General features: G+C 58.2%; 1 protein-coding gene across 1 annotated transcript; it reads right to left on the reverse strand.

Moving 5' to 3' along the window:
* Positions 1–3,662: 3,662 nt before the first annotated feature.
* Positions 3,663–5,773, reverse strand: GBX2 (gastrulation brain homeobox 2). Its single transcript, XM_044240890.1, has 2 exons — positions 5,251–5,773; positions 3,663–4,186 (listed from the first exon to the last, which is right to left on the reverse strand). The coding sequence occupies exons 1-2, from the start codon at positions 5,771–5,773 to the stop codon at positions 3,663–3,665; spliced, it is 1,047 nt and encodes a 348-aa protein (XP_044096825.1).
* Positions 5,774–12,863: the final 7,090 nt, after the last annotated feature.

Below are 12,863 nucleotides of genomic sequence, written 5' to 3' on the forward strand. Positions count from 1 at the left end.
AAGACCAGTCCCATGAGGGCTCTGTTCAAGGAAGAGTAGATGTGTTTTCAAAGGATGCTTGGTTCTCCAAAACGGGGGGGGGGGGGTTGCCCAACTCCCCGGAGATCTAGGGCAGAGGGTCCCTGATAGGGTTGATGTTCCCTCACCCTCCCCACTACCCTTGTCCAGCTTGGTGCACAAGGGGGGCCGGCAGCCCCCCGGGGGCTCTAGTGGATGGCTGGGGGCGCCGGGCCGGGAGCTCCCAAGCGTAATTATTTGATCTGCAGATGTAAGTGGAATTTATTGTAACAACAAATATAGTGATGTCAAAACCCAACCTTGGATTAAAGCCGGCAGCCAAAGGGGAAGTGTATTAATTTCCAACAGCATCTCAGGCCAGAGCCTATTAGAACAAGCTATTCTTCAGGCCCCCCCATCAGAATTAATCATTGGGAGTTAATTTGAAGCTCAGACAAGTTGCTGTTAATTTAGTGCAGGGAGGACGGGATGGAATAAAAAGCTGAGGTGCTGGCCGAGCCTCGTGGGTCTCATTAATCAGCCAGCTGAGACGGCCTGGCTTGATTACAATTTGCAAAAAAATTCATTAGGGCCCGGGCGATTGACAATTTTTCTCTCTGCCTGTGATGTGACTCATTAGGCAGCCAAATGAAAGCCATGATGACGGCCATGATGACAGCGGCCATCAAGCGCTGCTTGTTTATCTTCCTCCCCTCGGCCTGTCTCTCGGGCCTCGGCCTCCGCACCAGGCTCTCGGGGGCGCCCGGGCATTGGGGGTTGGGAGGAGGGGCGCAGCTTCCCAAGAGAGTAAACGGGCTCCACGTCCCCAGGCTGGGGGAGCTCCGGCCCCTCTCCTCGTGCTTCCAAAGGGCGAAGGGCGAGGATATCACAGCTGGGAAGGGCCAGGCAGCTTTGTTCCCCCGCCCACCGGGGTGGGGATTCCCGGAGGTGGCCCCCAGTTTCTAGGGAACTTCATTCCCGAGTTTCGCGTAGCCAAGGCTCTGAGTCCCTCTGTGCTTTCTGTACCTACCACGGGCTTTCAGAGAAGATGGGTGGGAGTTACACCTGTTAGGGTGTAAAGGTATAGGGGAAGCGGGGGCGCTCCAGAATCTGACCTGGGCACCCAGCTCTCCATACCCAGGGTTCTTCCCGCAGGCCCAGAGTGCCAAGTGGAGTCGCCCCCGCCCGGGAGGCCGCCGCTCCTTAGGCTGGGACTCTGCACCACCCGCCACTGTTCCGCCGGGGGCGCCTATCTATCCCGCCCCCGGACTGACTGGCTCAGGTGTGCGGGGTGGGGTGGGGGAATGGGACATGGTGGGGGCGGCGTCTCCGCTGGCCTCGAATGCGCGGGAAGGCGTGTGGCCGGGGGAAACCTGGCTGAGCAGGTGACGCCAGCGGGTGATCCGGGTGGCGCACCAGCTGGTCGCTGGCAGGATCAGGGGGAGCGGCCGGGCCTGGCTGACCGGGCGCGGGGGAAGGGAAGGACCCCGGCGCAGCCTCCACCGTGGGCCTCAGGGCTCTTGGTGGGGCGGGGCGGGACGGGGCGGGGGTGGGGGGGGACAGCAAGAATCCCCTAAGCTCTCCGTGCCCGGCAGAGCCCGCTGAGGCCTTCGGAGGACCGGCCGCTGTATTGTGCTCGAAAACCAAGTCTGGGCCATTTTCCACGCCTGGAAATCTTGGGAACACGGCGGGAAACGCTGACTCGGTCGCCTCTGTCCCTCACCTTGTGCCTGAAGTGTCGACGGAGGCCGCAGTCCCCACAACCCTCCGCGGAGGGGAGGTGACGGGTTGTAAGCGGAGTACTTTAGGCCAATACTAGTATTGACCGAGGGCGCCCTGTCTCCCCTCCCAGGGTTGCGATCCGTGGTGGGTACCGCGCGCGGTTGCTTGGGAGCCTGCTCCCCACGCCGAAGGCCAAGGTTGGTGAAGCCTCTGGCTTCTTTCTCTTCACCCTTGAGGCCACAGGTCAGCGGGCCACGCTCCCTCTCGCTCACCAGCTCCAAGCCCCTGGAGAGACCCGGGCCTGTTCGAGACAGTCTCCGGGGGGCCTGGCCTGGCGCTTCGGGGTCGGGAAGGGAGCGTGCGTCCAGGGCTAGGCTCAGGTGCGCGGTGCCCAGGGCTGGGGGTGGTGGGCCTCGGGGGCCCTTCCCGCGGCCTGTGAGCCGCCCGGCCCAGGCGGGGAGCTGCCCAGCTCTCAAGTACCCCTGCGGACCCAGCTGCCACCCCGTGTGCGCTCTTCTCCGCGACCCTTTTTGTGCTGCCGACCGCCCCAGAGCCCTCGGGGTGGGGCGGTGGTCGGGGCCGCCCCTCCGACCCCGCCTGGAGAGGGAGGTGCGCGGGCTGCCAACGCTCTTCGCAGGCCCGGCCCTTGGAACTGGGCGCTGCCGGTCAGCCCAGCTCCGTTAGGTGGGTTTCTGCTCCAGTCACCAGGTAACGCCCGGAGCCTGATTTATGGGCGCTTGGCCCAGCTTGGGGCGCAAGCACCGCTCCTTTTCCGACCAGGGATGTTGGTAAGAAAACGATTTTCCTCCCTGGCAGTGGTCGGTTTAGAGCATCAAGAGTCTGTGAAAAGCCACCAATACCCGCGCTCGCTTTCCCTCCTCCGGGAGCCCGCTGCCTCCTCTGGCCGAAGTTTGCCAGCCTCCTAGGTATTGATTAGAGCAGGCAAAAGGGAAGAAGTCAGTTTTCTAGGATGAAAAAGAGGCTCCCTTAAATTTAAAACCCAACTAGAGCTCTCGCTCTCCACTTAAAAACCTAGTAGTAAGGTGCAAGGTGGCTGGTGTCCAGCCAGCCTGCAGAGACCAGGACAGGGGACTTTTATCCAGTACTGGCCCCAGACCAGCCACCTGGCCATAGCCTGGCAGTGCCCTCGAAACAGTCAAATCTGGACACACTTATGAGACCCAGAGATTGGTCTTTTTTTCCCCCTTCTCTCTCTCTCTCTCTCTCCTTTTTATTATTCACAAGACTGCGATTGTTTAAATGTCATAACTTATAAGAAAAGAAGCTACATTGAAATAAATTAAACACAATGGAGACGTGCTTCAAACATGGCTCAGATAGGATGTGCAACCCCAGGAAAGAAAGCCAGGCAAAACCAAAGCAAAGCAAATCTCCTGGCTGCCCCCAAAACATCTGCTTTTCAGTCAACTAAAACAAAAAACAAAAAACAAAAAAACCCCACAAAAAACCAAATAAACAAAAAAACCCCAAAACGAAGATAGAACCAAAAATGAGCATAAACCCCATGGTTTGTTCTGGAGTGTTGTGTTTACCTTTGGAAAAGTATGGAAAGGAGGCTGCTATGCGTGGAAGATTACAGCAGAGGGTTTGTTTTCTTCTGGAATGTGAGTGGAGAATATTACTGGGTAGTTTGGTCCTATAACTTTCAAAATACTGCGGCTGAGATCCAGTTTATATAGATATCTATGTACAAAGTAAGATAGTATAATAAATATTTAGTGTGTCTTCAGGTGTAGCTGTAGCCCCTTCAAAAGCAGTCGTTTAAGCCTTTTTAATGAATATACTCTCAATTTGCTTGGGGTGTCCAAAGTTGGGTGGGGGTGACTTTGAGTTTTGCTTCAAACATGGCAGAAGCCACCGCGGTTCCCTCCAGAGCTGCGGCTTCTCCGCGGTGGTCCAGGCCCCGGGTTCTCCCTGGATCCTCAGGGCCGGGCCTGCTCCAGCTGCTGATGCTGACTTCTGATGGCGAACCTGCTGACGTGGACGGGGATGGGGACGACGATCTTGGGGTTCCTGGAGGGCTCCCCTGTCTTGGAATTGGCATTGCCAGCCTTGACGCGTTTCCACTTGGCCCGGCGGTTCTGGAACCAGATTTTCACTTGCACCTCGCTGAGTTTGAGGGCGTGGGCGATCTGCGAGCGCTCGGTCAACGAGAGGTACTTTTTGCAGTGGAACTCCTTCTCCAGCTCGAGCAGCTGCTCACTGGTGAAGGCAGTCCGCCGCCGCCGGTTCTTGCCCGTGGACGTGGTGCTGCCCGCCGCGCCGCCGCTCGGCGGGGTCTCCTCCAGCGCATGGCCGGGGTCTTCTTCCTTGTGAGCCGCCTGGCCAGTCAGATTGTCATCCGAGCTGTAGTCCAGATCACTCTCCAGTGAGAAACTCTCCTCCTTGCCCTTCGGGTCGTCTTCCAGCTTTGACTCGTCTTTCCCTTGCCCTCTGACAGCCCCGACTGAAAGCAAAACCAAACGGCGTTTTATTACATTTCGCACACTAGCCTTCCTTTCCCCTTCCCACCGTCACTTGGGCCTTTTCCCCCCTTAGCGGATTGTCTTTCTATGACATTAACACATTGTGATTTCCTGGCCTTTGAGGGGCAGGGGAGGGGGGGGCGTGAGAAAGCTCAAAGGAGGAAAGAAGACAGTACAGACGACGGCCCTTTGCCCAGAACCATCACTCAAGGGGCCCCAGGCCACGTCTGCACCCTCCCAGCCTCCAGCAGCTTAAGGCAGAAGTAACTGGAGGCCTGAGGCCCAAGAGAGCATCCTCTTTGTCCCCAGGGTGGGGGCTGGGTGAGGACGGAAGAGGAAATTCATGATCCATCTTGCCCCCCTCCCGCAGTGAAAATTTAGTGAGCCTCAATTACATCGCAGTCAAAGTGGGGACACAGGGAGGTATAGATCCCGGACAGTGTCTTTTTTCTTTCTTTCTTTCTTCTTCTTTTTTTTTTTTTTTTTTTTTGACAGATAATGTTGGCAAAAGGGAAGTTTTGAAGCCTTAGGAGAACTTCCCACCAGACACCACAAAACACCGGCAGACGCACAGCCTCCCAGGAATCTGCTTCTCCCGGGCAAGCCCAGTAAAGGGGTTTAATAGGTCTGGGGGAGTCCAAACCCGGCGCCCCCCACCACCAGCACACGCACTACTGAGACACATAGCCCAACCCGCCACCCCTAAAGGCTGAAACCTATCCGGGGCCCCAGGTCACGGCTCGCAGGAGGGGATGGTTAGACTCCTCCAAACTCGCCGCCAGCTAGGTCAACCGCCCCGCGCAGCAGCTGGCCCCGGGAGCTAAATGCCACCCCACCCCCTAGCTTGTTGCTCGGCTCTAAATGCCCCCCGGAGGCCTCTCGGCACAGCTTGGCCGCGTCCTCCTGCCGCTCAGGAGGGGGAAGCCGGGGAGGGGTGACGGGAGGGGGCTCGGCCTCGCCCCCTCTGCCCCAGCGGGAACCCGGAGCTGGCTCGCCCCCGCCCCCTCCCGCCCCCGCGCCCGGGTCGCGCGCGCCGCCGACTCACCCAGCGACGCCTGCACAGCCTCGGCCGCGGAGAAGGCAAGCAACGAGCCCTCCTTGGCCAGGAAGCCTTTGCCGTCCTCAGTGTCGGCTTGCAGCGCCTCCGCCTTGTCGAAGTTGCCGCCACCCGGCAGCGGCTGCGGCGCGAACTTGCGGGCGGCCGCCGCCTCCTGGTGCTGGGGAGATGCAGAGAAGCCTCCAGGCAGCGTAGCCATGAGCGTGGAGGTGAGCGCCATGCCCTGCGCCAAGCTGGAGCAGAAACCGGTGGGCAGGCTGGGGATCTGGTGGTGAGGGTGCGCGGGCGGCAGCGCGGGCTGCAGCGCGGCCTGGGGCAGCGCGGGTGGCGGCGGCGGCGGCGGCGGCAGCACCACCGGCCGGTAGGGCATAAACATGGGATAGCCGGTGTAGACGAAATGGCCGGGGCTGGGCTGCGGCGGGCTGCCGATCAGCGAGTCTATGCTGAAGGCGGTACTACTCCCCAGCGGGCGCTGCATCATCATCAGCGACGGCGGGAACGCTGCGCTCATAGACGCGCTCGGGAGAGGCCAGCGAGAGGCGAAAAGTCCCCGCGCCGCGCCGCCGCCAGGAAGCCCCCCGGGCGCTGGGAGCACAACCGGGTGCGCTGGGGAGGGGCCGAGCGGAACCCTGAAAGCAGGCGCCGCCGACCCTCAGTCCTGAGCGGGTTGCATGCCCGGCGGGAGCGCGTGCGGGCGGTACGCCGGGTGAGGCCGTGCGCCCCGGAGTGGAAAGGGCACCCGGGCCCCGCGGGCTCGCTGGAGCCGCTGCCCGCCGCTTGCCCGTCGGAGCCCGCGCGAGTCTCGTCTGCCACCCTCGGCCCCGGCTCTCAGCCGTCGGTGCGTCCGTCTGTCGGATCCGCAGTCCGTCGCCTCCCGCGGGCAGCTGGGGAGCGCGCGAAGCTGGCGCACTTGTCTTCGGCGGGCGCCGCCAGCACCTTTAAATCGCGCTCCTCTTTCTCATTCACATTTTGCCTGCTGCCCGGCCGGGCTTACCTCACGTGGGGCCAGGCACCACCGCCTATTGGCTGCGCCGGGAGGGGGCGGAGCGAAAACGGGGCTCCGCCCCTTCACCAGGGCTGGCCGGGAGCCGGCCGCGGGCGCCACCGGCCAAGCGCGCGGGCCCGAGAGCCGGGACCTGCGCGCCGGGCTCGCGCCGCGCAAACTTGAAAAGGGCTGTGGGCTCCAAAGCTCCAAGGCTCGAACCCCGCGGCCCGACGTCCTTGTCGAGGCCGCCTCCCAGGGCATCTTCCGGGGTTGGGACCTACCGCGGCTGGGCCAGGAGCGTTCTATTTCTCCCTCAAATGCCCTGGAACAAACCTGTCCGCGGCTCTCCCTAGCGTTGGGTGCCGCTGCTGCGCCCGTGCTCCAGAAGAGGTCCCCAGAGTTGGGAGCAAGGTCCTGCCCCTTCACATCCGCCCCCAGGGCTCTGATCGGGAGCTGGAAGGCCCCAGCCACAGGCTGGAGCGGGCCAGGTTCCTCACTGCGCCCCCCGCGCTCCCGGGCGGGGCGGGGAGGCTGCTGGTCCCCCCATCCCGACCTGGGCCCTCCTGTGAGCGATCCCTTCTCATTTTTCATGACATTCTTAATCATCGCACCTATTTACACACTTTGCCTGCGCGCACCAAAATAACAGCCACGATAATTATGATAATAAAGCGAGTCCTTTATCTGCTCCATCCTCGGGGAGGAAGGGGGAGTTGCTGTGCCTCCAGATTGTATAACGTGAGATTATCCTGATGAAAGCTTTATGATGTTTGCTCAAATAAAAGCTGCGTTTTGTAAATAGGCGCTAATTAAGCACGTTGAGAACCGAGGGAGCGCTCACCCCGGCGCCGCCACCCGGTTTCCTGAGCGAGGACTCGAGGGCGCGCGGTCCCCTTTGCCTACTGCAGGATGGAGCGGATTCCCTCAAGATGTTTCCCCTGCCTCGACAATGGTAAAATCCCAGAATTTGGGAATAAGGGAACTGGCGGGGAGAGAGTGGGGGCTAGTGAGGTGCTTATCTCCTTCTCTATGACAAAACCAGAAACTTGCAGTGCTCGAATTTCTCTTAAAAAACGGAATCGTTAGTGGCCAGGGCTGCCCGTGCAGTGCGCGTCAGTGCGCGCGGGGCTTCCACGCGCCCGCAGGACCTCGGCTCCAACTTCCCGGGTCTAGACGTTCACCCGGAGCGGCCGAGGAGCACCTGGTTCGCGAGGAGAGGAGAGAAGGGCATTGTTATTCCAGTCATTAAAAATCAGCTCACGCCGAGGAGCTAGTGGTTGGGGAGTTGGCCCGTGTTGGACGTGTGTTATGTATCACTTACAAGCACATTTAATTGGGAGATAAAGATAAATCGATCTTTATGAATTTATCGACCCTATTCTTTGAAGCTCTTCTTTCTCGCTCTTCTTTCTCCCGCTCTAATTCCAAGGCCCCCAGGGGGACGTCTTAATTCGAGAGCACCTCTAAAGCCGTGGGTCTGGCCAGGAACCCACTGCCCACCCAAAGGGCCCTGGAGGAAAGAGAGGAGGGTGCATCCCGGCGCCCCCGAGTGCTGGGAAAACTCGCCGTCCCCGCAGCCAGCCGCCCTCCTCCCGCTTGCCTCCTCCCCCCCGCCCCACCGCCACCCGGACAAAGACGTCTCGAGCGCGTTTCCCCACTCCAGGCGGCAGTAATAGATGGCTCCGGCGGCAGGCGGTTTGAAAGGAATTCATTAGGACGCCGCTGACTGTACCGCCTGCACTCCCTTCACGCCCAGACCCCGAGGTGGCTTAGGCGGCGTGAGGGGGAATCGGTGGAATCCGCGGGGCAGGAGGTGTCTGTGGGGTCTTTAAGCTCTATCCCTCTTTCTCCACTCCTACAAAAGAAGAAAAAGAAGAAAAGGAAGGGGGGGGAATCGAAGCCTAGGGCAAAAGGCTGATTTCTTTATGAGCATAATAAATACTCCCTCTCATTATGGGATAGTTACAGGCACAGAGTCTCTGGTATGGTTACCTTGTTTTTTGAATACTAAGAAAAAAATGTTCGACTTCTTGCTTGATTTACGTTGCTACAGCCGGGTCTCTTCGCGGCTTGACACTGGCGTGTGTGTGTAAGCTGTTACTCATTTTACCCGAGCAGATTTGCCATCCACTTTGCTATTTCGCAGTAAAAATATTGTTCTAGGGACTTCCGTCGCCTGATTACCCTCCGAGAGACAGGGATTCCTTTGATTATTTTGGTGATAATTCTACATTTAAAGTTCAGCAAGAAGATTTAGGTCCGCTGAATTATAGCTACACTTGAAATAATTTGATGGCATATTATTTGCATCCATAAATTGCTGTGGAAAGTATTGACTGCGGGGGTTATAATACTAATCTTCTTTTATTAGTGAGTTCAGAGAATTCTCATCAATATGAATTTTATTTACTAGTGTGCTTTTTCTCGAATGCAATGCGGTCATATTTTCTCATCTAATGCTTAACTGCTCAGAAAACGACTGTTCGCATCATAAAAGGATTCTTGTGTTTCGCCGGTGATTAACAAGATTCATTCGGGGCACCTCAGCTACCTGCAAAGCGTTCAGAGCGCGGGGACTGCGGAAAATAAAAGCCCCTAGAGTTCTTCCTCCTCTCCTCCGAGAGATTTATGGGTAGCGAGCGACAGGTACAGGGCTTATCCATCCTTCGGATTCCTACCTGCTTACCTCGGACCTGCCTCAAACTGCAGAACCCTTGGGGTGACTCGGCTCGGCCCAAGCTGCGCAGGAAAACCACCTGGCACAGATCTTTGCAACTTTGCCTTCAGAGGTACCCCCCTTCCCCCCCACCCCCACCCCCACCCCCCACCGCGCGCGCTCCCTCGGGTTCGGAAAAAGGAAGGACACTACCGCAAGCACATCTGGGTGCTCCAACTCTAGTTAACTTCCGAGAACTTTTTTTTTTCCCCTCTCAGGAAGACTCCCGCGGGGATGAAGCTGGCCCACCCCTTACGCACTTTCCTCGGCCGATGCCAAGCTGGTGTCAAGACCGTATTAAGCCACTTAAAACCTCAGACGTCAGTAAAAGTGATGGTAATTAAGTTGTCTCCACGCTTCGGGGCTGTCCCAGTCAACATTCGCGTGCAGGTGTATGGAGGCTGAGTATAAAATGCTAAACGCACAAGTAAATGAATATTCATGTGGCAAACTTGCGTCGGCCCGTGGAGTCCAGCCCGGAGGAGGAAGCACGGCGAACCGCGCCTTTTACAACCGCGGTCAGGGTGGAGGTCGCGGGCGGTGGAGGAGAAGGGGCTCCGTGGGCGCCCTAGGTCTCCGTGGGTGCGGAGACACCCGCAGACCCAGCCGGCCGGGTGCTCCCGCCCGCCACCCAGTCCCGGGAGAGAGGCTGGTTTCTCTGGCAACCGTGTTGTTTTTATTTATAGAGACTTTGAGTGGCCTGATCATTCGGTCATGGCAGCGGCTCTTGCTCCTGGCAATCGTTGGGAAATAGCTTGGGATGGGTTTTATTTATGGAAGGGCAATTGGGATTCACACCCAGCAAACCCACAACAGTCCCTCCCAAGCCTAAGACGCACTTACAAAGGGGTGCTTGTGTAAAATTCCCCATCAGACACACCAATTTGCAAGTAGCAGAAAGCATTGAAGCCTCATCTTTTTTAACTATTTTATTCAGACTTTTTTTTTTTTTTTTTTAAATCTGAAAGCCCAAAATAGACTCCATGTGGTTCTAAGTGAAGTCAGCCCTTGGCTGGCTTTGAAATAGCTCCTGCAATTATGTAAAAGAGCCATTCACTAACAGGACGGAATTAAAAGGGATCTCGCCTGCTTCCCTTTCATTGCCAACCTCTCCTGTTTGGCTTTTCAAAGCGCTTCCAACACGATGTCTTTCTCCAGGACAAAAGGCAGAACAAAAAAAGTCCCCAAACTTGTAAATTGAACGTCAAGGGAACTTTAAACAATTTAAAGCCCATAAATAATGATAAAGGGGACTGGCAAAAAAGGCAAACCCATTCAATTAATAGAGTTTCCCAAGCAAAGATCAAGTGGTTTATAAAATGAAAGTCTTTGGTTTCATTATTCTCCTCCTTGACCATGCAGAAAGCAGGACAGGGGGTTTTTCTAAAGCGCCCTGAAGAAGAAACACTTTGCGGGACTGTGTGTGCTGAGACATTCTTATGTAGAAAGTTTTGCTTTTTGTCCCCCACCCTCAAAGTAGCAGAAACAAACCCGCAAATCAGAAACGTAAAAGGGAGGAGACTGTGTGTGTGTGTGTGTGTGTGTGTGTTTTCTTGGGGGACTTGGAAAGTGTTCCCCGCAGGCCCGAAGGCCGGGGAACCTGACCCTTAACACCTGTGCCGCCCTCCCCACCCTGGTGCGCAGTAACAGACTGAGCCACGGGCTCGTGGTCTGTGAGCCGTGCCCCGTAGGATCTAGCGGCCGGGATGAGGAGGGTTCTGCACCGCCCGGGAGCCTGGGATCTGAGGGCCTGGACGCGCTGACCTGTCACTCCATCCTGGGCTCGGCTTCAGACACCGGGCCTAGGCGTCCGAGGGCGCAGGCGGGGGTCCTAGTTGCTTTTGGGAATAGCCCCACAGGTTGGAGTGGGGAGTGTGTGACCACTGGGGGTACTGGATGGCCCGGGAATCCCCGCGCCCGCGCACAACGCTAATCGCCCCGCGAGCACACAGTCCTGGGGGTGGGGTGGGGGAAGGAGGATCCTTGGCGTGGGTTGAGGCCCGCCGCCCCGGGGTTCCAGCTTCGGGCTGAGGCCGGGGCGAACCGGGTCCGAGGGCTGCAGTTGGGGGACGGAAACTGACGCGCGGACGACAAGGACTGCGAGGGCTCGTGCGGGGCCGCACAGGACGAGCGTCCACTTGGGTGGGGTCCGGGGCTGGCTGCACCGGGGGCCCGGGAGGCCTTGCGGTCTCTGAGACCCTGGCCCTGGGTCGCTGGGGAGGGAGGCGCATGGCCGCGCGGCGTTTCTCACCTGGTTCTATCTCCTCCCATCAGTCCCCTCGGATTCCCGCGGCTCCACCTTTCGGGGACTTCAAACGACCCCCAGCCACCGGGCGCCCGACTTTCATCTCCCCGCACAGCGGGCATTGTTTGCGGGACTTCACAGATATGCTAATCCAGGGGCCGCGAACCGGACGGCCTGGGAGGCGGGCGGAGGGCACAGAGGGGTGAGGAGGGGCGCAGGCTGGACAGGGGCCTCGGGGACCGCCTGGCGAGCAGGCCTCCTGGGACGCCAGGGGCCGCTGCGGTGCCCGCGGCGCGGCCCGTCCGCTTTCCCCTGGAAGGTCCGGGGCTGGACACGGCTGGTGTCCGATGGATGCTGAAGTCGGAAGCGTCGGGCTCAGCGGTGCACCCCGCGAGCTCCCAGCTCGGGAGAGGGGGACCGCGTGTCGGGGTGAAGCCGGCCAAGGACTCGCGCGCGTCACCCCATGGCTGGCGATCGGGAGACCCCCCAGGCTCTCACGAAGCAGGGCCCCTGCCGCCTCCGCTCGACAGCCCAGACACCCCTGGAGGTGGCATGTCTTTTTAAAAAGACGCGGTTTACCTCTACTTTAACCATTTAGCCCTTTCGAAACCACCCTAGAGGCCAACCAGAATGTTTGGGTCAACAGTTACGCACATCAGGGGCTGTGCTGCGACTCTAACTTCTGGGGGACCGAACAAAAAGCGGCCATCGTTGGGAGGCGGAACTCCGTTTGCCCTCCTTCGAGAACTACTTGCAAAGCGGAGCCCGCGCTTACTTTCGTTCCCGCCCCTTCCGATTGGAAAACAGCACCTAGAGAGGAGGTCACCAGACTAGGACGAGGCCTTGGGTGTAAACGCAGGGGAGAGAAGTTGGCTAACTGGGGAGGGAGCATGAGAATGGCCTCTGTTCCTCTTGTGGATTTCTGCGGGAGGTGGGGGGGTGATGTCTTTGTAAAATTGCACTTAGCTTTAACCTCATCTGGAAAAACTCCAGGTGACTGCGTGTGTACCTGACCAACCTAGCTCCTCTGAGGTTTCCCAGAAGGACAGTTGTGACTAGTAGGGACAGCAACTCAAGGAGGGCCACCTTAAATGTCAGGCTTTCCCAAGGAGAGGGTGGAAGGAACCTGTGCTGTTGGGGGCTGGGAAGAGCCCCCCTATTAGCCCACAATTGGAGGGAGCTCACAATAGATGCTAACCCCTTCTAAAAAAAAGCAGACAGGGGCACTTGGCTTACAATAGAACACCCAGCTTACAGAACCAGGGAAAAGAAACGTGCTTGCTCCAAAGCCACCGGGATCATTACATTCCACATGGGACGAAGAGCCCAGTGTAGATCTTTGACTCTCATTTGAGGGGTGAAAAAGACATTGAGCACCAGAGTCAGTGGAGACTGGCCACGGGACTTAACATTCCTCTCCACCCTGTTTGACTCACCTCTACCCTTTGCTCTTGCTCGCTGACCTGAGGTTAGCTGTAGGCCACTGGCCAAAAGAGAGAGAGCCGATTTCCTTCAGCGAGGCTTGAGAAGTTAAAATGTCAGCAGGCACCTGTATTTGCCAGGCCGGGACAAACGAACACCATTTCCTACTTACATATACACACTCACTGTCTTTATTCCCTTCGCTACTGCCGGGAGAAGCTTGCAGTGGTAGA

Source organism: Neovison vison, chromosome 3, assembly GCF_020171115.1.
Source record: "Neovison vison isolate M4711 chromosome 3, ASM_NN_V1, whole genome shotgun sequence".
Lineage (NCBI taxonomy): Eukaryota > Metazoa > Chordata > Mammalia > Carnivora > Mustelidae > Neogale > Neogale vison.